At 41.2% G+C, this 25,720-nt stretch overlaps 1 protein-coding gene across 1 annotated transcript in view; it reads left to right on the top strand.

Annotated features, from left to right (window-relative positions):
• The first annotated feature begins 3,596 nt into the window (after positions 1–3,596).
• The window catches only part of akirin2 (akirin 2), a 29,824-nt gene continuing 7,700 nt past the window's right edge, over positions 3,597–25,720 (top strand). The window contains exons 1-3 of the mRNA XM_063040362.1: positions 3,597–4,139; positions 14,267–14,410; positions 24,924–25,076. Coding sequence (XP_062896432.1) covers positions 3,965–4,139; positions 14,267–14,410; positions 24,924–25,076 — 472 coding nt within the window. The 5' untranslated portion in view covers positions 3,597–3,964. The remainder of the gene's footprint in view (positions 4,140–14,266; positions 14,411–24,923; positions 25,077–25,720) is intronic.

Here is a 25,720-nt window from a genome sequence, read left to right as displayed (position 1 = left end):
CAACAGATCTCAGATGGTGAGGATGCACTCCCTCACTGCTCCTCCCTCCCCATCATCCTCAACACAGGTTGCTCCCAAGGGCTGTGTGCAGAACCCCGAGTAATCACGTTGTCGAGGTCGCCAATGACACAACAGTGGTGGGACTCAGCACCATCAAGGGTGAGATGGCCTACAGCAAGGTGGTGGAAGAGCTTAAGGCCTGGTGCCAGGCAAATAGCCTCTCTCTCAATGTCAACAAGACAAAGGAGACAGTTATCGACTTCAAGAGAACTCACACTTCTCTTTGTAATCGGTGGCACAGCTGTGGAAACTGCAATCAGTTTCAAACTCCTGGGGGTGCACATCTTGCACAGCCTCTCATAGTCCCAGAACACATTCTACACAACCAAGAAAGCTGCCCTGTGCCTTTACTGGATTATGTACATCTATGTTCATGTCCTAATTGGAGACCTAATGATATAGCATAGACTTTGCATGGTTAGTGGTCTCATTGTATTAATGAATAGTCTCTCTGAATCTTAATTTCCTATTTCTAAAGAAGACTGTAATTATGGAGGACAGCATGTGTATAAATGTCTCTCTCCAGCAGACTTCATCATGATCATCATCATGACTCCGGTATTTCTACTACTTTTTAATGTTTCTTAATTGTACATATGATTTTTTTGTGTTCTATCGCTGAGCAGCAGTGAACCATCTGACTGGCCTATCAGAGTTCTCTTTGGGAACTAGTTGACTTGATCAGCATTTCTGATCTGGCTATTGTTCACGGTTGCACTTAATAAAAACAAATTCTCCCCATGTCAATGCCTATATACGTTTCTCGGTAAATGCCGCTAAAAGAGATTGCTTAGTCAATAATTGATTGTAGCTCTTTGCTGTAAGCAAACTGATTCTCACCTTTGTCTGTGTGTGTAAAAACAGTGACTGGAAAGGCGCTTCATTTGCTGTAAAATGGTTTTAGGTGTTGTGAGAATGTGGAATGTAGATAACAATACAAATTTCATCCCCAGATAAAATTCATTGTAGTAATTAGCATGGATAATACTGAACTTACTTGGAAGTGCCTTCTTTCCCGAGTTAGTATTTTGATATAATTCCAGAGCCTGTGCATTATCAAGCAGCCAGAGGGAGAGAAAACATAACAGAAGGCCACTTAAAATTATTTCAGAATTTAGTGACATTGCCTGAAAGGACAAACCATGGTGTGACAATGAGGAAGTCAAACACAATCAATTCCCATTTCTGCAGAATGTGGTGCAGGAGATGTTACCATATGAAATGACTGGAAAAAAGATTCCTAAATTACCACGGAGACCATGACACATCATAATATAACTTGATGTCAGGGCCTAGGTTACTATGGAGACCACATTCAAAAGAGTACAGTGAAGGATCTGGTAGGATTTATATAGGCTAGGGGATAGAGAATTACATAGCAAGCAAGGAGATCTAAATATATTCAACACCTTGAGACCCCCTTGTCTTGTAATAAAACTTGGTAGATGATTCTTCATAGTTATGAATGAATAAATGTGTCATATTCATTTGGAGTTTGGTTCAAACAAGTGGTGTTTTAAATGGTGCTTTTTATTTTTTTTTAGCTTATTTCCGTACTTGGTGCAAGTGCTCATTTTGTTCTGAAACTCTACCTAACATGAGTAAGTTTAGTGGTTCAGTGGTTCCATTTAATATCAGAGAATGAAAACTATATATGACCTGAAATTCTTACTCTCTGCAGGCATCCTCGAAACAGAAGAAAAACCCCAAAGAATGAATGACAGAAAAAAGTAAGGACCCCAAAGACCCCTGCCCTCTCCCATGCATAAGCAGCATCAACCCTCCACCTCTCCCTGCCCCCACTTACTCTAGCAGAAAGCATCAGCACTCCCACCACGCACCATGCCAGTACCAGCAAAACCCCAGAGTCCGTAGTCTACAGTCCATCAAAAACTACAGTTCGACATCCCCCTCTCTCTCACTAACAAGAGGGAAAGAGCTATCACTCTTTCCACAGTATGAAGGGGGATAAACAGTCGCTGTTTCGATGTGACAGTGTTTGTAGAAACACTTTTATTTCGAGTTCCCCCGACCTGAGAGTCAGAAGCAAACTCGCACTCACCATCAGTTCTCTCGAGTCTACAGTTTAGTACCTGCTTCATTTTCATGCCACTAATTTAACCACATCTCTACTACCAACGGCACAGAAATCATTATCTACCTGTGTGCTGATCAAATTATCTCCAGCTCACAGCATCAATAACAGACCAAAGTCCTGTCATTTACCCAGTGCTTTATACAAAAGGTTTCATGTCACGATACTGAAGACCGGATAATTCTCGCTACTGTTCTGGCCAAAATTTATCCTTCAGTTAGTACTTACAAAAAAATGACTCAGGTCACTATCATATATCAGTTTATAGAAGTCCGCTGTGAGTAAAAATTGGCTTGTGTTTCCTACATTACACTTGTAAGTATATTTGCCGATAAAGCACTTTGCAATGAAAGGAAAGGACAGGAATGTATTTCAATAACTCTTGATGCCTCATGTCCCACATTCTGAATCCGCATGCCATACTCACATTTAAGCCCTCTCTATCTCTGTAAATAAAACTCTTCCCGTTCAATCCTATCGCTAAGGTTCATGCACACTTCTTTTTTTAGATTACTGTGAGCAGTTGTGCCTATAAACTCAAGTTCTAGACTTCCCTCAATGACTCTCTTTGGCAAAGTTCTTTATACATGTTATTTCAACTTGATATCCTTTCAGAGATTCCCAGCCTGGGATTCATGGACCCCTTGCATAATGATTTTGGTCCATGGCATAAAAAAAATGTTTGGGAACCCCTGATTTGGTGGTCTTCCAATTTATCTCAATGCTGAAGGCCATTCAGCGCACAGTATTCGGTCAAGCCAGGTCTTTAGTGAACAATTTCAATATCCCTGCAATTTATTCTCTCATACGTCCTTCAATTCCCCGGGCAGAATCAACCGGTCTAAAAACATTCTCTCTATATAACAATTAGACGCCGAATTGCTTAAATGACCTATGCTTCTTTCTTTTATTTACAGAAACAAAGACGTCCATATTGGCGAGTAAAATGTAGGAAATGTAAAAAACAGACAACAGCTACGTATTTATGCATTAAACTTCTTAATGTTTTCCTCTTGTAAACTACAGAAAAACTTCCAAGTAACGCACAGGCTCATCAACTATAATTTTGAGGTGTAAAACAATCATAAATTTGCAACGTTCATTTAGTAATAGCGGGGTTGGGGGACGACAGAGATTTTATTAGCAATTATAAAACAACAGAAATCGTTCAAGATCACTTCCTTATTTGCAAGGCACTAGAAGGATTTCCTGGTGGGCTCTTCCAATTCCTCCCTCTCATTGATCACTGAGCAGACCTTGTTGCTGCTTGAATTTACCAATGAGGGATTTAAATATAGCAGCCGGCATATTCTGGTCGCGGCGGATCTCGGGATTTGTAGTTTTACTCTGCTCATCTGCCATTGAGCGGCAGATGTGAAGACTACAAGTCCCAGGGGGCGGCGTGGCGGTGGGGAGGCGGGGTCAGGCGAGTGCGCAGCTGCGGTGTCAGGGCTCAGAGCGAGGCTGGCGTTGTTTATTGTCGCTGTTTCCGCCATAGCGGAGGGAGAAGCCAGGAGAGGGAGAGGCAGCGGCTCCCTTGCGGAGCAATCCATCGGCATCGGCACTGCTGCTGGGTGGACCGCCTCGGCTAGTTAACGCAGATCACTGCGGTGAACGGAGCTATCCTCTCGTGCAGATACTGGATTAAGGCGAGTGCGGGACCGGTGAGAGGAAACAGTTGCTCGGCGGTAACGGGGCGGCCGCCGCCTTCTCCCCAGAGGGACCTAAGCGTCGCGGCGACGACGACCAGGGCCCGTGTTCGATCAGCAGATAACCCGACCTGTTCCCTGCCCCACCCCGGCCGGCGCCATGGCCTGTGGAGCCACACTGAAAAGGACTATCGATTTCGACCCTCTGCTGAGTCCCCCGTCGCAGTCGCCGAAAAGGAGGCGTTGCACCCCGCTCAGCTCGGCCGCCTCCCCGCAGAAGTACCTGAAAATGCAGCCGTCACCGTTCGGAGAGGTGACTCCCCGCCTCACCACAGGTTGGTAAGGCCCGCGGGGCTGGGGAGCGGTGCCGGAGCTCCCTGATTTAGACACCGTTTCCGCCCTTCAGCCATTGCACCAGTTCCTCGCCCCTTCCTTCACCTCCGCCACGATCTAGCTGGATCACTGCCTGTTTTCTTTTACACTACCCCACCCCTGCATCCAGCTTTATTCGATCAGTATCCCCTCTCCCTTCTGTCATTGTTGGATCAGTGCCCCTCCTGCCTTGCTCTGGACGCGTGGCCCTCTGACCCTTGACTTCAATATCACTGCCTAACGCTCTTTATTCATGCACATGTGTATACACGGTTTTCTACCTAACCATTCTATTTACCACCCTGAGTCACTGTCCAAACTTGATCGTAAATCGTTTATTCCTCCACCGCCCCCTTTGCAGATCCCGTCCTCGCTTACCCCGCCCCCTCCATCTCAGTCGTAGCATTGTACTGCACTGAAACGGGCCCTTAAAACCAACTCGTTCATAATGACTGCGTTTGCATCCATCAGCCCTCTGTCCCCCTTTAGATCTTGGTTCCTTGTTCCTCCGAATTGTTACCTGCTCCCTGTTCAAGCATGGTTCATGGTTCAAGCATGTTATTGCCCCTACCCTCCTAACACCCTCTTTCCAAAGATATACCTTTCTGTCTCTTTGCACACCCTCCTTCCCACCCCGTGATTAAATCCTGGCAGTCAATTTGGCTCCCAATCAGGATGTGTGGTCCTGAATTGTCACTGCATTAGGGCAAGGTTAATATCTTGAAGTTCCAGGAACTTCTAAAGGAATTGCTGCTAGAAGAATTGGGTAATTTGACCTGTGGTTTTGAATCTGTAGTTGCTCCCTCTTTGACATTTAAGAGTATGTACCGTTCAATTATTTTGTAGAAGAATCTCCAGTTTGCCTAAATTTACTAAATTTTTGTCTGCTGTTGTAACTCTGGTTCAGAAAGCTTTGTATCCTTGACATAGGTTATGCCTTTTGAATGTTTGCTTCAATCACCAAATTTTGAATAGGCTACGGATATCATAGCAATACAAACATCTACTTGGCAATCAGAATCTATTTCAGAAAGAAAGCGTGATTATCTTAAGTATTTACTAATGGAGCTTTTGTGTTTTTAGTTAGGAAGCCTTAACTTGGTGCATACCAAGGGCTGGAGGAACTCAGCAAGTCAGGCATCATTTATGTTGGGGAATAAACAGTTAATATTTCAGGCTGAGACTCTTCAGGATTAAAAAGGAAGGAAGCCACAATAAGAAGTTGGGGAGGTGGTTATTTTAAGAAGCTGAGAGGTGATAGTTGGAGGGCTGAAGAAGAGAGAATCTGATAGGAAAAGACAGTGGGCCAGACTTGCTAAGTTCCTCCAGCACTTTGTGTTCAAGATTTTCAGCATTTGCAAAATCTCTTCTGTTTAATTTTGGAGTGTTGTGTTTCCAGTATAATGTTTTTGATTTTCCTTCTGCTAAACTTGTGTAAAATTTCATTGGATTTGTAGATCAGGTTTAATGTTTGAGTTTGTTTTGGATGTTGCTTTCTTAGTTAGATCTTTTATTGCAGTGGAGAAGTACTGATGAACGTTCTGTAATTTTGAAAGTTAAAAGGTAGGCCTTATTCTAGGTATGACCATAATTACATAACTACTGAAGAAAATTTAATAGGGAAGAGGTTAATAAGATCTTAATGTTCTGGTATCAGATGTATTGAGTTAGTTATACTTCAGTGATGGTGCCATGGTTAACGTACTAAACTAGAAATCAAGAGCCTAGATTAACTATGTAGGAGTCCCAAATTCAAATACCACCTGGCAGCTTGATGCTTATTGTGAGGTTAAAAACCTGTCACTAGCTAATGAAGAAAACTAAATGTTTGTATACAATTTTTTGGAAATTGGCTTCATTAAAACTTACAAGAATATTAAAACAATACAATCTGAATATGAAAAATAACTAATGTACAGTAATGTATTTTTACAGTTGGAAGAAATTATCTCAAACTTGTGAAAATTGGAGGTGAGATGCATTCTTGAAAGCTAAGCTGAATAAAGCAAACCATAGTTTAATTATGCAAACACGAGGAAATCTGCAGATGCTGGAAATTCAAGCAACACACACAAAATACTGGTGGAACGCAGCAGGCCAGGCAGCATCTATAGGAAGAAGCATAGTTGATGTTTCGGGCCGAGACCCTTTGTCAGCTAACAAAGGGCCTCGGCCCAAAACGTTGACTGTACCTCTTCCTATAGCTGCTGCCTGGCCTACTGCATTCCACCAGCATTTTGTGTGTGTTGATAGTTTAGTTATGAAGACTGTTCCTATGTGAGATGGAGACGATTGGGTAATTCATGTAGCTATTTCCACTTACTCTGGGATAATTTACTATAGATTCTGTTGCATTTTAATTTTGTTCAAGTTGACTGGGAAATTAGTGTTTGTCTTTCTGTGAGCCCACTTGTACACCCTTTTGTGCATCTAGTTCATTTTCTGTGATGTTAATGGCTGTTGATAAAAGTGGATACTCCAATTTTGGTACAAATGTGAGGAAATGCCCTCTTGTCACCCAGCTGTCAAAACACTTTTATCAGGATTACCTCTGAGACAAGTGACTGTTTTGTGGAACATCTATGCTTCCACTTGTATGTCATTTCCACTGCTCTTTTCCCATTCCCACATCAGTCAGTATTTCCTCAGCCTTCTCCAGTAATATGGATGTTGAATTTTTCAACTTCACGTAACCTGGATTCTCCTGATTAACCAGCTTATCTCATCTGTCCAGTGTCCACACAGTACGCCCCTTTCTGTCTGCCCATCTTCTTTCCTTATTTATTCTACTTATCAACTTCCTTAGCAAATTCCAGCATTTGCAGTCCAGTGTCTCCACTTCCAGCCATTTTCTCTAACTCTCCCTCCCCCACCCCTTCACTGATTTGTTGTCCCCCTCACCGGATATTCCATCCTATTGTCTATGATCTCCTTGCTCTCTCATTCCCTATACACTTTCTCCTGTGCAATCCCAGTCCTGATGCAGGGTCTTAAACCAAAATATTGACCCCCTTTATTTCCTATACTGTTTTGTCGTGCTGAGTTCATCCAGCAGTTTTTTTTTGCTTCAGACTACAGTATTTGCAGTTTGTTCTGTGTCCTTCTAATTCTAAACACCAGTAAATATAAAGCTAACTCGCTATCCCTGTCCTTTTTGGACAACTCATTTTGCTCCAGGAGTCTAGTGACTCAGAGCTGCATCATGTCCAAGGCCGACATTCTTGGGTGTAGATACCTATACTAGTTGCAGTACCCAATGTGTTTTCTTTAGAGCATGGTAACATGTCCGTCAGCCTACAATCAGTTACACTGTAGCTGCTAAGTTCTGCATCCTTCCCTTACCACCCCCACCCCACAAAAAAAACTCCCTAATTCTGTCACCAACTAGGCGCAGTTCACGATGACCGATTAACCTATAATCTGGAATGTGGGGAGATGGGAAACTTGCATGGTCAAAAGGAGAATATGCAAGTTGCTCCTGGAGTCAGAATTAAACTCTGGTTTCTGGCACTGCAAAGCTGTGGCTTTACTGGCAGACCTCCTTGCTATTTGGAGGTTAGATTTATAGGATTATTGGGGGGCAGGGTTTATAAAGGGTTTTTAAAAGATCACGGATTTGAAAGCTATGTAGGATTGTCTGAGATGAGCCTTGGACAAATCAGTTGTCATATTGAATGTTGGGGCTCAGCAACGCACTCCTTATTTTTGTTCCTTTGCATTGTGCGGAGGAGCAACCTGTGAGGGCAGCTGTTTGATGGGCCGGGACATTAGAAGCAGGTGTCTTCCCTCTTGATGGCTGAGTACCCCTCTCAGCCCAGATATTCCTGTGGTAGGTAGTAGCTTGCATCACTTCCAAAGGGAGGTAGTGAGAGATGCTGTTGGATCTGGTGATGATGAAAATGCCATGAGTCCTGAGCAATGGCTGCACATGCTGAGCTGTCAGACCACTCAACCTAGCTGTCTCCACAGCAGTCCTCACTGGCCATCTCTACATAAAACTGGATGACTTGTTGGATATATGAATAATTTCTATTGCAGTAGTAGGCAAGGTAGTTCACCTGAGCCATATGAGACTGATTCCAGTGATGCTCTTTCTTGAGAATGCATTCTGAATGCTAAGTAAGATATCTGTGTAAATCTTCAAAAGGGGTGGGGGGAGGGGAACGACACCATGAGGCAATGGCTGAAAGTTTGCAGGATTGTTAACTTGTGCCAATATTAATTTTTGCTTAATTTTACCCGATCCTTGATTCTCGGCATTTTCTTGGAAGACAGATACAAAATACGTGTTATTTCCTCTACCATTTCCTTATTTCCCTTGTACCTTCTTCCATCTGTTTGTCATACATTTCCCCCTCGCTAGTCTTTGTTAAATAACAAAAGAGGCCTTGTTTTTGTTTCTTACTAGTTTACTGCTAATAATTGGACATTATACAATATTCCCAATTGTTGAGCTTGGTGTTTCCTGGCAATTTAATAAGCCTTTGATTTGTGCTACCTTTCATTGTTCTTGTAATCTGCAGTTGGGCATTTTTCCTGAGGTTTTGTCTTTCAATGCTTAATTGATTAACCTAAATTATGATTATTTTATGATTACTCTCCTGTTAGGGACCCCTTTACAGTAAGAATAGTTAAATGCCGAGGATGCAGAACTGACTTCTAGAATGATTTTGGAATCGTAGAACGTACCAACACAGCCAGGTGCTTCATCCCATCTAGTCCATCCTGAACTACTGGTCTGCCTAGTCCCAGCGACCTACACCTGAACTACAGCCCTCCTTACCCTCCCATCCAAATTTCTCTTAAATGTTGAAATTGAATCTGAGTCCACCTCTTTTAATGGCAGCTTGTGCAAAGTTCTCGCCACATCAGGAGTGAAAAGTTGCCCCTTGTACCCCTTAAACATTTCACCTTTCATCCTTAACCCATGACCTTTAGATCTCGTTTCACACACCCTCATTGGAAAAAGCCTGGTTGTATTTACCCTTTTAAATACCCTCATAATTTTTGTATACTGCTGTCAAATCTCCCCTCATTCTCCTAAACTCTAGGAAATAAAGTCCAATTCATCCTTTCTCCATAATTCAGATCCTGAAGTCCTGGTATTGAGATTTTCCCTGCACTTTTTCAATCAGTGATCTTTCCTGTAGGTAGGTGACCAGGACTGCACACAGTACTGCAAATTACACATCAATGTCTTGTACAACTTCAACGTTATCCCAACACCTGTTCTTAATGCATTGATTTATGAAGGCCATATGCCATAAGCTCACTGTATGACCCTATCTACTTTGATGCCACTTTCAAGGAATTATGGACCTGAATTTCCAGATCCTTGTGTACTCTGCAGTTCACTGTGGTGGTCCTACCAAAATGCAATACCTCACAGTTGTCTGCATTAAATTCTATCTGCCATTTTCAGCCCATTTATCCTGTTGCAAGTCATGATAGTTTTCCTCACAGTCCACTACATCCCCAATATTGGTGTCATCTGCAAATCTGCTGATCTGGTTAACCCCATTATCATTCAGATCATTGATATAGGTGACAAACAACAACAGACCCAGCACTGATCATGTGCAATCCACTAGTCACAGGCCTCCAGTCAGAGAGGCAGCCATCTACACACAAAGCCAGTGTCTAATCCAGTTTACTACCTCATCTTGAATGCCAAATGACACAATCGCAGTCTAAATCCTACCCTGGTTAGTCCTCCTAGGATGCAACACCTCACATTTTCTTGCATTAAATTCCATCTGCTATTTTTTTTCCAGCCCGTTTTCCCAGCTGGTCCAGATCCTGCCACAAACTTTGATCTTCCTCCGCTGTCCATTGTGCCCCCAGTATTGGTGTCCTCTGCCAATTTGCTGATCCAGTTTACCACATTACCATCCAGATTGTTGATACAGATGATAACCGGCAATGAACCAGTCCCTGAAACACCACTAGTCACAGGCTTCCAGTCAGAGAGAACCATTTACTACCACTCTGGCTTCTATGAAACCAATGTGTGATGCAATTTACCATCACATCCTGAATGCCAAGTGACTGAACGTTCTTGACCACCCTCCCTTGTGGAACCTTATCAAAATCCATGCTAAAGCCCATGTAGACAACATACACTGCTTTGTCTTCATCAACTTTCCTGGTAATTCCCTCAAAAACCTACATGACCTGCCATGCACAAAGCCAGTTTGATTATCCCTAATCTATCGCTGTCTATCCAAATACTTTTATATCAAGTTCCTTAGAATACCTTCTAATAACTTTTCCACTACTGATGTCAGGCTCACTGGCCTATAATTTTCTGGTTTATTCCTGGAGCTTTTCTTAAACAACGGAACATTAGCGATCCTCCAGCACCTCACCTGTGACTAAGATCATTTTAAGTAACTGTTAGGGCTCCTGCAGTTTCTGTATTTGTCTCCCACAAGGTCCAGGGAGCACCTTGTTAGGCCCTGGGGATTTATCCACCCTAATTTGCCTCAAGACAGCAAACACCACCTCCTCTGTAATCTGTATACAGTCCGTGACCTTAACTGCTTGAAAGAATGGGATTGTGTTTGAATGAAAATTCTGTGAAGACTAAAGTTTGAGTGTAGAGAACTTGTAGCTTGTGTGGATCTCAACAAGAAAAGCTCTGAACAATTGAGTTGCTTGCAAAGGGGATTAAGATTAGGTCTTGCATATTTAGAAGTTACCTAGGTGAGCATCTAAAGATGCATATTTGGCTACACACATCAAAGTTGCTGGTGAACGCAGCAGGCCAGGCAGCATCTATAGGAAGAGGCGCAGTCGACGTTTCAGGCCGAGACCCTTCGTCAGGACTAACTGAAGGAAGAGTGAGTAAGGGATTTGAAAGCTGGAGGGGGAGGGGAGATGCAAAATGATAGGAGAAGACAGGAGGGGGAGGGATAGAGCCGAGAGCTGGACAGGTGATAGGCAAAAGGGGATACGAGAGGATCATGGGACAGGAGGTCCGGGAAGAAAGACGGGGGGGGGGTGACCCAGAGGATGGACAAGAGGTATATTCAGAGGGACAGAGGGAGAAAAAGGAGAGTGAGAGAAAGAATGTGTGCATAAAAATGAGTAACAGCTGGGGTACGAGGGGGTGGTGGGGCCTAGCGGAAGTTAGAGAAGTCAATGTTCATGCCATCAGGTTGGAGGCTACCCAGACGGAATATAAGGTGTTGTTCCTCCAACCTGAATGTGGCTTCATCTTTACAGTAGAGGAGGCCGTGGATAGACATGTCAGAATGGGAATGGGATGTGGAATTAAAATGTGTGGCCACTGGGAGATCCTGCTTTCTCTGGCGGACAGAGCGTAGATGTTCAGCAAAGCGGTCTCCCAGTCTGCGTCGGGTCTCACCAATATATAAAAGGCCACATCGGGAGCACCGGACGCAGTATATCACCCCTCCCCCTCCAGTTTTCAAATCCCTTACTCACTCTTCCTTCAGTTAGTCCTGACGAAGGGTCTCAGCCTGAAACGTCGACTGCGCCTCTTCCTATAGATGCTGCCTGGCCTGCTGCGTTCACCAGCAACTTTGATGTGTGTTGCTTGAATTTCCAGCATCTGCACCTCCCCCTCCAGCTTTCAAATCCCTTACTCACTCTTCCTTCAGTTAGTCCTGACGAAGGGTCTCGGCCTGAAACGTCGACTGCGCCTCTTCCTATAGATGCTGCCTGGCCTGCTGCGTTCACCAGCAACTTTGATGTGTGTTGCTTGAATTTCCAGCATCTGCAGAATTCCTGTTGTATGCATATTTGGCTGTTGATTGGGAGCTGAAAATAGCCTTGTCTGTTGGAGGTGCTAGCACTTCTAATAAGTCAACTGACATCTTTCAGTACTGTAAGAAGGCTGTCTGCCATTTTTTAAAATTTTCTGTTCTTCATTCCCAAATGAATAACTTGAGATTTCCCCATCTGCACCCATCTTTTCCACTTTTCTTATTTGTAGGTTGGTTCCAAATGTGAAGGTTCTAGAGAGGGTGTTAAAGTATCTCACATTTTTTTCTGATGGAACTAATAGGCTAGGCTGTATTTGGCCAATTGTTGCCACAGATTTTTGGACTGGTGTAGTGAAAGAGAGTAGTGGTGGATAACTGTTTGTCAGGTTGGAGGCCTCAAGGGATCTGTACTGGATCCAGTGTTGTTTGTCATATACATTAATGATCTGGATGATAGGATGCTAAATTGGATTAGTAAGTATGCAGATGATACTAAGATGGGTGGAATTGTGGATAATGAAGTAGGTTTTCAAAGCTTGCAGAGAGATTTAGGCCATTTAGAAGAGTGGGCTGAAAGATGGCAGATGGAATTTAATGCTGATAAATGTGAGGTGCTACATTTTGGTAGGACTAATCAAAATAGGACATACATGGTAAATGGTAGGGCATTGAAGAATGTAGTAGAACAGAGGGATCTAAGAATAATGGTGCATAGTTCCCTGAAGGTGGAATCTCATGTGGATAGGGTAGTGGAGAAAGCTTTTGGTATGCTGGCCTTTATAAATCAGGGCATTGAGTATAGGAGTTGGGATGTAATGTTAAAATTGTACAAGGCATTGGTAAGGCCAAATTTGGAGTATTGTGTACAGTTCTGGTCACCGAATTATAGGAAAGATGTCAACAAAATAGAGTACAGAGAAGATTTACTAGAATGTTACCTGGGTTTCTGCACCTAAGTTACAGAGAAAGGTTGAACAAGTTGGGTCTTTATTCTTTGGAACGTAGAAGGTTGAGGGGGGACTTGATAGAGGTATCTAAGATTATGAGGGGGATAGATAGAGTTGATGTGGATAGACTTTTTCCATTGAGAGAAGGGGAGATTCAAACAAGAGGACGTGAGTTGAGAGTTAGGGGGCAAAAGTTTAGGGGTAACATGAGGGGGAACTTTACTCAGAGTGGTAGCTGTGTGGAACGAGCTTCCAGCAGAAGTGGTTGAGGCAGGTTCGATATTGTCATTTAAAGTAAAATTGGATAGCTATATGGACAGGAAAGGAATAGAGGGCTATGGGCTGAGTGCAGGTCGGTGGGACTAGGTGAGAGTAAGTGTTCGGCACGGACTAGAAGGGCCGAGATGGCCTGTTTCCGTGCTGTTCTGGTTATATGGGAAGCTCAGAGGTCTAGACCTCTGTATTGTCAATGGTCTCCTGCGAGTAATGGCACTTTTTACAAGTTTATCTTGGAGGGAAGCTCTATCCCACCTCAATTCTTTGTCTGTTGTCTGAACACCCAACTCTTGTGTTGCAATCATTTTCATAATGCAGATGTCCCCAGGTTGCTAATGGCCTGACTTAATGGAAATCTGACACATTCTTCTGCACATTTGAGTTTCCTTTTCATAAAACCCATTAGTCTTTTGTGTAAATCAAATTTTAATGATTTTTTCATTATCTTATTACTACAATGACTGTTCCTGCCATTCTAATTTTTTTTTAAGTCCAGAGTAAATAATTCTTATTGTTTTTGGGTGCCTTGTCTGGTTCATCCTTGGTATGATTTCTGCTTTCTTTTTACTCCCATCTCAACCATTTGAAAAATGTTTCATTAAGGGCATCACAAAGTTAAATATTCTGATGACGTAGTTCAATGCTTTACAGTTTATTAAGTATATCTGATTGCAGAGGTAGATGACTGGCATTATAAGTTTGAGGTCTGGAGTTCTACTTCACTACACCACTTTGGGCAAAGTAAGACATTGAATAAAACTTTATTTATTTTTGTGTCTTAATGTTACTGATCCAGAAACTTGTAAATGCTTTCCCCCATATTCTTTTCTCTGTTTTGTCTAAGATTCACTTCAAGATGGTTGGCCAGAATTGTCTTGCTGATACACAAGTGTGTATTTACTGCATATTAATGCTGTCTTTTTTTCTTTAGCAATTCCATTTGATTAATTCCAGAATAAGATGGTCAGTAGAACTATTGAATGCTGATGTGTTGGATAATTTTTTTGATACTTTGAACTTAATTGGTTTAAATTATTAAGCATTCAACTTTACCCTTTTTTGTCAAGCATATGAACTATTTAAATTGTGGGTATTGTATGATTCCTTTCATTAACATGAGTTTTGTCTTTTTTCCAGAACAAATTCTTCACAACATAAAACAGGAGTACAAACGCATTCAGAAAAGGAGACATTTAGAAAGTTTCCTGCCTCAGTCGGAGGGCAGTTGTTCAAGTGACGGACAGTCCCAAATTCCAGTTTTAAATGGACCAGTTTTGCAAGGTGTGTGATCTTAAATGTGGTTACCCAGATTCCTTGCTAAAGTGTTTTTACTACTGATGAAGTTGATCTTATCTACAAAGAGTAATGGAGACATCTAAGTGTAGATTGCAGATGTTTCTTCCTTGATTTAAAATGGATAACCTGGACCCACCTCTGGTTAATTGTCAAATGAAGCCATAACATGTATTGTATTATTCTTTGGAATGTGCTCAATTTGTGTAATCTTGATGTTTGAATGTATGAAGCTACATAGCTGAACCTTGTATATCTGATATATTCTGTATAATTGTTTGTCTTGTTCACTTGCAGCATACATGGATATTGGGAAGTAAAGCCTTGTTTTGCTACTAATGTACTGTTAAAATAACATTGCACTGCAATTATAATCAAATGATTGTGATGAGTACCATTACATCGACCAAAAACTTTACATCACAATGCAGAGTATTCAGTGTACACAGTGTTCCCTTCTGCAGAATAGACCTTAATGATAAGAGGAATATATCTGAGTTTATCATGTGTAATATTAGATGTAACTGTGTGTGCCAGTTTTTTTTTTGAGGGGATGGAAATCAGAAACTGAATCCTGCATATTTATTCTTTCAGACTAAAATTGTGATTTGATCATTTATGCTTGTTTTAATATTTAAATTAATGTTTCTAGAAATCAGTAGTATGCTTATGCAACTCTTGTAATTAATAAATATCCTTGAAAGCAGATGTGCCTGATAGGTTTCTTTTTAAAAAAAAACCTGTCACAACAAGCAGACTGCTATATTGACCTAAGGTGCTAAGAGATTATGGAACAAAAAAGTGCTGGATATTGTCTATATCCCAGTTAGGATAAAAGTCAGGTGTCAGATAATTGGGGCCTTCCTAAAGTTTAGTTTGTGCTGCCTTGCCATCAGGTTACATGAGCCTTGCAACAGTGGTGAGAAAATTACTGGAGGGAATTCTGAGGGATAGGAGCTGCCAGCATTTGGAAAATCAAGCATTTATCAGAGGTAGCATGGTGTTGTGTGTGGGGGGAGGTTGTTTTAAGACTATAGACCAGTGAGTCTTACTTAATTGGAGGGGAAATTATTGGAGAAGCTATGTAGAGACAGGATTTATGAGGGTTTGAAGAAGCATATTGTGATTAGGGTAGTCAATGTGGCTTTGTGAGGGGCAGGTCATGCCTTGTGAGCCTGTTTGAGTTCTACGAGAATGTGAAAAAGCACATTGAAGGTAGAACAGTGGATGTGGTGTATATGGAAGTTATTAAGACCTTTGATAAGGTCCCCTATTGTTAGGCTCATTCAGAAAGTTGGGAGGTATGGGATTCAGGGAAACTTGGCTCTATGGATTCAGAATTAGCTTACCCATAGGAGGCAGAGGGTGGTTGTGGATGGACTATGTTCTTTCTGGAAGTCAGTGACTGGTAGTGTCCCACAGGGATCTGTTCTGGGATTTTTCTGTGAATTTTATAAATGACTTGGTTGAGGAAGTGTAAGGGTGGGTTAGTAAGTTTGTAGATGAAAAAGGTTGGTGGTGGTGGTGTGGATAGTGTAGAAGCTTAAGTTATAACTGGACATTGATAGGATGCAAAGGTGGACTGAGAAGATCAAGTTCAACATGGGGAAAAGTGTGAAGTGATTCATTTTGGAAGGTCGAATTTGAAGGCAGAACATAGGATTAATGGTAGGATTCTCAGCCACGTGGAGGAACAGAGGGATCTTGGGGTCCACATCCATAGATCTCTGAGCTGCTGTGTAAGTTGATCGAGTTGTTAAGATGATATATGATGTGTTGGCCTTTATTAGTTGGGGAATGAATTCAAGAGCTGCAAGGGAAAATTGCAGCTCCATAAAACCCTGATCAGGCCACACGTAGAATATTGTATTCAGTTCTGGTTGCCTCATTATAGGAAGGATATGGAAGCTTTGGAGAGGGTGCAGAGGAGATTTACCAGGGTAGTGGCCTAGTCTGGAGGACATGTCTTGTGAAGATGGGTTGAGCAAACCAAGACTTTCCTGTTTGGAGCACAGGAGGATGAGAAGTGGCTTGTTGAAAGTATACAAGACGATAAGAGGCATAGATTGAGTGGACAGCCAGAGACTTTTCCCCAGCATAGAAATGATTAATATGAGGGGACATTATTTTAAGGTGATGATTGGAGGTAAGTATAGGGAGATGTCAGAGGTTGGTTTATTTTACTGAGTGGTGGGTGCATGAAACACTACCATGGCTGGTGGTAGAGACAGATGTATTAAGGACTTAAGAGACTCTTAGCTATTTTGCCTCTTTTTTTTCTTTCATCTATCTGCCTATGTGGGAGGGAAGGGTTGGGTTGATATTGGAGATCGACACGCTTGTGTTCTATGAATTTTGAGTTTTTTTGAAGTGACCGAGAGGATTAACAAGGGCTGTATGGCAGGTTGGTGTTGGGGGTTAGATCACGTGGAACTCAGGATAAGATGGCCAGTTGGATACCAAAGTAGCAGTGGAGGCTTTATTTGACAGGTTGGAGGTCTCTGACTAGTAGTATGCCACTGGGATTGTGTCACTGTTATCTGTTTCAATGAGTACCAAAATTGAAGTAGGCAGCGAAGAGTTATTTAAGTTTACAAGTTGGGAAGTGGGCCAGAGGTTGGCAAAAGGAATTTAGCTCAAGACATTTGTGAGGCATTGCACTTTAAAGTTAATCTAGGGGAGGACGTGTGCACTAAATAAGAAGACCTTGGAAAGTATTGTAGAACAGAAGGACCATAGTGTGCTGAAATTGGAGACCCAGGTAGATGATGAAGAATACTGGCACACTTATATAACCATATAACCTTAGAACAATTACAGCATGGAAACAGGCCTGTTTTCATTGGTCAGGGTACTGAGTGCAGGAGCTGGGATGTCATACTACAGCTGTACAAGATGTTGGTGAAAATGCACTTTGGCTACAGGAAGGATGTCATTAAGCTGGAAAGTGTGCCAGAAATATTCACAAGGATGTTACTTACTGGGTTTTGGAGAGCTTAAGATGTGAGGCTGAATAGGCTGAGACTACTTCTCTTTGGAAACAGGGAGTGGGGGGGGTGATTTATTTACATTCACAAACTCACAAGAGTCATGGATAAGGTCAATTTTTTTCTTTTTTGCCCCCACACACCAAGATGGGGTAGTCCAAAGCTAGGTTTAAGGTGAGTGGGGGAAGAATTAAAGGACAGGAGAGCAGCTTTTCCACACACAGGGTGGTAGGCAGATGGAACAAGCTGCTAGACATCAATGTTGGATGCAGTTACAATGTTTAAAAGACATTTTGATAGGTACCTGGATAGGAAATGTTTAGAGGATATGCAGGGAAATGGGACTCGGTTAAGGAAATAACACGGCATGTTCAAGTTGGGCTAAAGGTCTTGTTTCCATGGTGTACCCCTAAACCCATACACTGCTGTTGATGTTAACACAATGAGATGGCCCCATCTTATGGACATTTATAATCTAGAATTACATGAGCATAGCATTTTTTATTTTTCACACTACATAGAAATATTTTCTGACACCATTATGCCTGTACACAGGATAAAATCCCAAAATGAATTGGGAAGGGGTAGTGCACATAATATATCTCAGTTGGTATCTTCCTAGATGTTGCTGTGTGGAATTGAATTTTTTTTTATTCTTGGCAAATTCTACATAGAAGCTATCAAATTATTAAAGCCTGGGTACTTCTGTAGTTTGCTGTTTTAATATAAGCTTGTAGGATGCTGTGGGAGGCTGATGGTGGAGGATTGGATGTTTGGATCAGGTTTCTACAAGATTATGAAAAATTATTTTGCAGTAATTGATACAAGTGGCATCGAACGGAGCCAGCAAGGAAAAAGCTGCATTGAAAGCAATAATATGCAGATTATTATTTAAAGGCTGGGTTTCAACTGTACATGGAACAAAATAAATTGACACGGATCTAGAAAGATACCTCTGATCCATCAATTTATTGGGCTATCTCAGTTCTAAATGTGATTATTGTACAATGGAACCTCCTAGATGAAGAAAAAGTGGGCTATTGGTAAGGAAGAACTTGATATATTCTGGATATGAAATGGTCTGTTTTGTTTTGCTGCTGTCTGTTCTTAAAGGTGAAATCATGCATGTTTGCAACAGAGGGTGGTAGGAGGAGAGGTAATAGCTGGATCTTTTTGAGCATATAATTGATACTGGATATCTTAGTACAGTATTCCCAACTTGTCTGCAGCCTTGCTGTTGGCAGCACATTTGTAAAACTTATCCACAATGGAGTCCTTTAGCCACTTATACTTTGGAACTGTTTTGAATGAACCTATTTTGACAAGGCCTTATAATTTGTGGTTTAAAAAAAAATTCCGATCCTTTGCTACCTATCTAATAGACATACTTTTGCTGAACTACTATTTAATCAAAGTGCAACTTGAATCTGCATCAGCTTTGCAATATGTTACAAAGATTATATGCTTTCTATGGAATAGTTAAGATTTCATGGGATTTTGAATTGTCATATTTTCCACTTGCCTTGTGTTGCATATAATGGTTGCACTGTCTTAGGGGCTGGTTTTGTTATTTTTGTACTGGCTTGTTTGTTTTTATGATATCTAGATCAGAGAGGAAGCAATGTGCTGGTTATTGAGCTGGAGTATGGAAAATCTATGACATTCCACAAGAACAAAAAGGGTTGCTTGGAGAACGCAGGGGATTGAGCTTTTGGGGTCAGATCGGACTGAGGAAAAAAAGCCTGGCCGTGTGAAAAGTGAGTGGAATTTGACCTGTGAGTGGTTACTTGAGTGTGAATTTTGGGTTCTTATTATGAAAATCTCTTGAGCTTGAGAAATTTGACAAGATGGTTGGGCTTTGGAAAGATCAAGGGGCATGAGACTGGACTGTTTCTAGGGGAGAACAGGACAGGTTTTCTATGTTACCAGAAGACTGCAAGTGGTTTTATCGGAGCTGGGGTTGGTGCAACTGAAAGCTATTCCAAGACTGAATGTAATGTGTTGGGAAGAAGAGGGTATAACAGTGATTGGAGGTAGATCGTAAGTGCTGCACATCTTCAACAGTGCAGAGATCTGAACATTGTTGGCTTTGGAGAAGTAATAGTAGAGCTTAATACTATTAAGTATAGAAAAGAATTTGGAGTGGGGTCAAAGTTTTGAAATGTAGTTTAGGGTTTGGTGTTTCAGTTGAGAGCGCTGAAGTGATTCAGTATAAATGATCAAATTTTATTTTAATGAGTTGCTGGGAGGAAGTTATGGGAAACTGTATGATGAATAAGCTTGTCCTATTGTGTAAGTTGTTCCAGTTACTACAGGAAAAATGAAATTGAAATCTTAGGCCCTTGGGGTAGTGTTAATCCAAAGTAGCTTCACACTATAGGAAAAGAAAGTTAGTTACAGTACTACAGATGAACAGCCATTACCAGCAATAGGAAAAATGTTAGAATCTATTAAGTGATACCCAGGCATTCAGAAGATTATAAACTTGGCAAGGGTGATGTGAATTTATGAAATGGAAGTGGCGTTTGATTTAATTATTCTGCTGGCTACAATAGAAATAAATAAAACCATACCAGTTAAGTGCATTTCTTCACATCCAAATGAGAAGTAGAATTTGTATGCTGTACAATGGTTATTAGTTAATAAATAGAATGTAGGAATAATTCTGGGATTCTGCAGCATCTGAGCTGAGGCCCCACAGTGCCAAATAGAAGGGGTGAGGATGTGACAGATACAAAAGCTGTAAGAAGGGAAACAATAAAATATGAGGGCAAACAAGCCAATAATATAAAGCAGGATACTGTTTTTTCAGTTATATAAAGAACAAAAGAGAGGTGAGAGTTGATATTGGACCACTGGAAAATGGATTCTGGTGAGATAGTAATGGGGTAAAAGAAATGGCAGATGAACTTGATAAGTACTTTGCTTCAGTCTTTACTGTGGAAAACTGTGATTGAATGGTGGAGCAGCCTCGGTGGGTCGAATGGCCTACTTCTGCTCCTATATCTTATGGTTTTATGGAAAACACTAGCTGTATGCCAGAGCTCTGTTAATGTCAGGGAGCAGGAGTGAGTGCCATTGCTATTACAGAGGAAAAAGTGCTAGACAGACTAAAATGTCTTAAGGTGGATAAATTACCTGGACCAGATGGGCTATATCCCAGAGTCCTGAAAGAGGTTGCTGAAGAGATAACTGATGGCTTGGTCATGATCTTTCAAGAATTACTCGATTCTGGCATGGTCCCAAAGGACTGGAAAATTGCAAATGTCACTCCACACTTTAAGAAGGGAAGAAGACAAAAGATAGGAGATTATAGGCCAGTTAGTCTAACCTCAGTGGTTTGAAAGTATTGGGAGTCCATTATTAAGGATGAGGTTTTGGGGTACTTGGAGATTATAACCATAAAATAAGCCAAAATCAGCATGATTTCTGTAAAGGGAAATCTTGCCTGACAAATCTGTTAGACTTCATCAAGGAAGTAAGAAGGAGAGGCAGTGGATGTCATTTACTTGGATTTTCAGAAGGCATTTGATGGGGTGCCTCACATGAGGCTGCTTAAGATAAAATCATATGGCATACCAGGAAAGATACTGGCATGGGTAGTGGAATGGATGACAGGCAGGAAGCAGTGAGAGGGAATAAAGGGGACACTTTCTAGTTGACTGCCAATGACTAGTGGTGTTCCTCAGGGGTTAGTTTTGGGATCGCTACTTTTCACATTGTTTGCCCATGATTTGGATAATGGAATTGATGGCTTTGTGGCAAAGTTTGTGGATGATACGAAGATAGGTGGAGGGGTAGGTAGTGCTGAGGAAGCAATGCAATTGCAGCTGGAATTAGACAAATTGGAAAAATAGTCAAAAAAAGTCCGCAGATGGAATACAGTGTTGGGAAATTTATGATAATGCATTTTGGTAAAAGGAACAATCGTGCAGACTGTTATCTAAATAGGAAGAAAATTCATCAGAGGTGCTAAGAGTCCTCGTGCAAGCCTCCCAGAAGGTTAATTTACGTTGAGTCTGTGGTAAAGATGACATATCCAATGTTGGCATTTATTTCAAGGGAAATAGACTATAAAAACAAGATATTGCTGAAGCATTATAAGGGACTAGTCAGGCTGCACTTGGAGTATTGTCAACCTTTTGGGGCCTCTTATCTCAGAAAGTATGTGTTGTCATTAGAGTTCAGAGAAGATTCATGAGGATGATTCTGGGAATGAAAGGGTTAACATATGTGGAGAGTTTGGCTGCCTTGGACTGTACCCACTGGAATTTAGAAGAATGCAGAGGGATCTCATTGAAACTTACCAACTGTTGAAAGGAACACACATAAAAAATGCTGGTGAACACAACAGGCCAGGCAGCATCAAGAGGAAGAGGTACAGTTGACATTTTGGGCCGAGACACGGAGTACTGACGAAGGGTCTCGGCCGGAAATGTCGACTGTACCTCTTCCTATAAATGCTGCCTGGCCTGCTGCGTTCACCAGCATTTTTTATGTGTGTTGCTTGAATTTCCAGCATCTGCAGATTTCCTCGTGTTTGCATTTTTAAATGTTGAAAGGACTAGATAGGTGAATGTGGGGAGGATGTTCGCTCTGATGGGGGTATCCAGAACTAGAGGTCACAGCCTCAAAATTAAGAGGCAACCTTTTGGAACAGAAGTAAGGAATATTTTTAGCCAAAGGGTGGTGAATCTGTGGAATGCTCTGCCACGGACTGCAGTGGAGGCCAAGTCTGTGGGTATACACAAAGCTGATTGGTCGTGGCATCAAGGGATATGGTGAGAGGGCAGGTATATGAGGTTGAGTGGGATCTGGAATCGGCCATGATGAAATGGTGGACTGGACTCAATGGGCTGAATAACCTAAATTTGCTCCTATGTCTTGTGGCCTTGTAGACGAAGGTGGAGTTATCCACTGATTTGGTGGGGTGGGGCGGGGGGAGATCTTTTTGATCTGTTGAAGAGATTGTTGTCCTGGAGGATCTGAGACAACTTGTCCATTAATCACTGAAATCTAATATACAGCTATAGAAACAGTCCTGCTGAAGGGTCTCAGCCCAGAATGTCGACTACTCTTTTCCATAGCTGCTCCCTGGCCTGCTGTGTTCCTTCAGCATTTTGTGCATGTTTCTTGGATTTCCAGCATCTGCAGATATTTTCTTCCTCGAGATAGAAACAAATTAGGTTTCTGTATCTACACGTTGGTCTTTATTACAAGAAGATTTTGAATACAAAGGGAAAAGAGATCTAACTGCAGTTAAATAAGTAAGACTGCAATATATTGTATACAGGTTTGGTCTATTAACAGAGTGGAAGTATATTGAAGTTTTAACTGATTTGTATGATATAATTTGTTTTGAGAACATTTTATACTTCAGAAAAATGAAGTAACCTTCTCAGAACAACTTATTTTAATAGAGTAGAGGTAAGAATGATGTTTCTTCTGTCTGGGATGTCTGAAACCAATAATTGCAGCTTTAAAATATGGCAGAAAGGAATTTTTCCCCACTGAAGATGGTTATGGAATGATCTACCCAAGAAGACTAAAGAATTGTGAGATCTAATCAGGATAAAAAGCAATTAAAACTCTAGATGTGAAGAGAATTGATGTATATGGGATTTTTAGCAATATGTGATAAAAGATCAGTCATGATTTTGAATGTAACTGGCTTGAAGGCTTACTCCACTTCTATTTCTTGTCTGCTTAATTCCACAGCATGGGTTGCCTTACACCAAAAGTTGTTAATTTTGTTACATTAAATTTGCATTCTGGGTATTATTGGTATTGTGATCAGCAGTTCAGACTATTCCTAATTGCTGATTTAAGTTACATTTTTAAAAAAAAAATCTTGTTAGTTTAATTTTTGTTTCTGATTGATCTTTTTTATGACAGGTTCTTGTTGCTGCAAAAATAAGTTTAAAATGTGGCATTCTCCACCTGTATGAGTACACTGCCTGCATTTTGCTTAGCCCCTTCTATTTGTAACATCTTACTTAAAAGCTGTTATCCAGCGATGCACCGTTTTAGTGAATCAAGGATTGTCTCATCACCACAGCTTCATTCACTCTAGACACTTTACATTGCTTCACATTTCTGGTTTTTTTTTTGCTATCACTGTCTTTTACTTTCAACTTACTCCATAACAGCCAAAGTTGTGCTGTCTTGTGTTTTTGTTGTTTTGACCTGAAGCAGTTATTTTAGGTAGCCTGTTTTACCTTTTAGTTCCGTCCTCCACCAACTCCAGTTCCTCAGCAGCTGGTCATTTATCCCCAGGTTCTCCTCTTCTGCCTGCATAGTTGTATTACTTGCTATTTCAGGCTTGAAATGTATTATGATCTCCTATTTTTTTTCTGGTGACCCAAAATTGAATCTTACTTTTCCTTTGGGAATAATTTACCAGATTAGACAGTGTCTAGGGATTGCAGCCCTCTAACCTAAAACTGTTCAATAAATAAAGGCTGTCGTTAAAAGATGGAATGATGTTTTTTGATTATTGTCTGGGTCCTAATATTAAAAATTCTGCTTAGCTGAATTGTGCGGACCTTTTAATCTGCTGTTGCTCACCTAAAACATTTGCCCCCTCAATTGCTTTACATTGATGTACTAGTTAAGGGGATCCATGCTATTGATGTCGTAAAGCTTCAGTAGCAGGTTGACCCGTTTTCAACTAATTTGAGCTATTTAATAAGGACAGCTGATGACAAATAACATTTGCTTTTAAATTTTCTTTCAGTTTAGGATGTTTTAGTTATCAGAAACGGTTTTGTTGGCAAAACCAGCATTTATTTCCTACTTTCTTTACCTTTAAAGTGGTAATGAGCCACTTTGAACTGCAGTAGTCCATCTGATGAAAGTACCGAAGAGTTCTAGGATGGAGACTTTCGGGATTTAAGCCATGAATTTTTGCAAGGATGACTTGCAAGCAGCGAGTGTTTCATTTAAAGTGTGCAGGGCTTCACTGCTGTTGATGTTAAACAGGAGAGAGAAATTCATTTTTACAGTTCATAAATTTTTCAAGACTAAAATACTACGTTTGATTCAACTTCCAACCATTTAGCAAATACTACAGAATCCATATGTATGGTGTACTTGTATAGTGTATGGTAACTTGTTATTTTTCAGTTTTATAGCCTATTTTTCCTGGATTTATATTTTTTCCTGCACTTTTTGCAGTACTATTCTTTTTGGCTTTGATACTTCATGAAAGGCAATTTTCAAATGCATGCCTTTGCAATATTTTGGGTAAAATGCCCAGCAATATGTTTGGATAATAGGGATATGGGGGAGGTGGGGGCTATGGTCCCGGTGCAGGTTGTTGGAGTAGGCAGTTTAAATGTTTTCAGAAGGACTAAATGGGCCAAAGGGGGCCTGTTTCTGTGCTGTACTTCTCTGACTCTAACCTTGCAGAATGATGAATGCTTGAGAGTTCTGGGAAGTTCCTGAAATGTTTGCTTCCTCTTGTTAAATATTGGCCGACAATAAGTGTGTACTTATTTTTAAATAAACTGTAGGCACTTCATCTGGATCATTGTCACCACAATCAAAGAAAGACCAGCCATTGTTCACATTGAGGCAAGTTGGAATAATTTGTGAACGCCTGATTAAAGAGCGAGAAGAGAAAGTCCGTGAAGAATATGAAGAAATACTGGATACAAAGCTGGCAGGTAACCCTGAATGGTCTTGTGTGTACCTACAGTTCTTGGTTTCCTTTGAAGACATTAATTACAGATGGAGACGAAAAAGATGCGTGGTTGGAGCTTAGCAAATTTTCTCCCTTTATGGAGAGAAGTATGAGAATGCAGATGCTGAAGCCTGGAACAAAAATCACAAACTGATAGAGGAACACAGTGTCTTGGGCAGCATCTCTGGAAGTAAAGGGATGGCTGTCATTTCAGAATTCTTTGTCTCCATTGATGCTGCCTGACCCTCTGAGTTCCTCCAGAAACTTGCTTCGGAGTGGGGGTGGTGGGACAAAATATGGAAATTCATTTCACTTCCCATAACCATCTCATAAAATATGAAGTGAGTCCTGATAACCCAAGCACTAGGACATTTCCATTTATTTCACTGATTTGGACTTGCTGGACCCAAGGAACCTTATTCCAAACCGCCCACTACCAGGCACCGATCCTGTCTACTTTGAGAAATGGTGCTTATGTAATGCTGTTACTGTATGAGAAGCAACTCCAATTTTTTTTTTAAATTGGGAGAGCAGCAAGTTCCCACTCTGACAAATGGAGGTAGCAGATCAGACACTGACCCAGACACAATTCTGATCTCAGTGAGGATCATGCGGAACTTGCATATT

This window comes from Mobula hypostoma, chromosome 2 (assembly GCF_963921235.1).
Source record: "Mobula hypostoma chromosome 2, sMobHyp1.1, whole genome shotgun sequence".
NCBI lineage: Eukaryota > Metazoa > Chordata > Chondrichthyes > Myliobatiformes > Myliobatidae > Mobula > Mobula hypostoma.
This window is presented reverse-complemented; position numbering and strand designations above follow the sequence as displayed.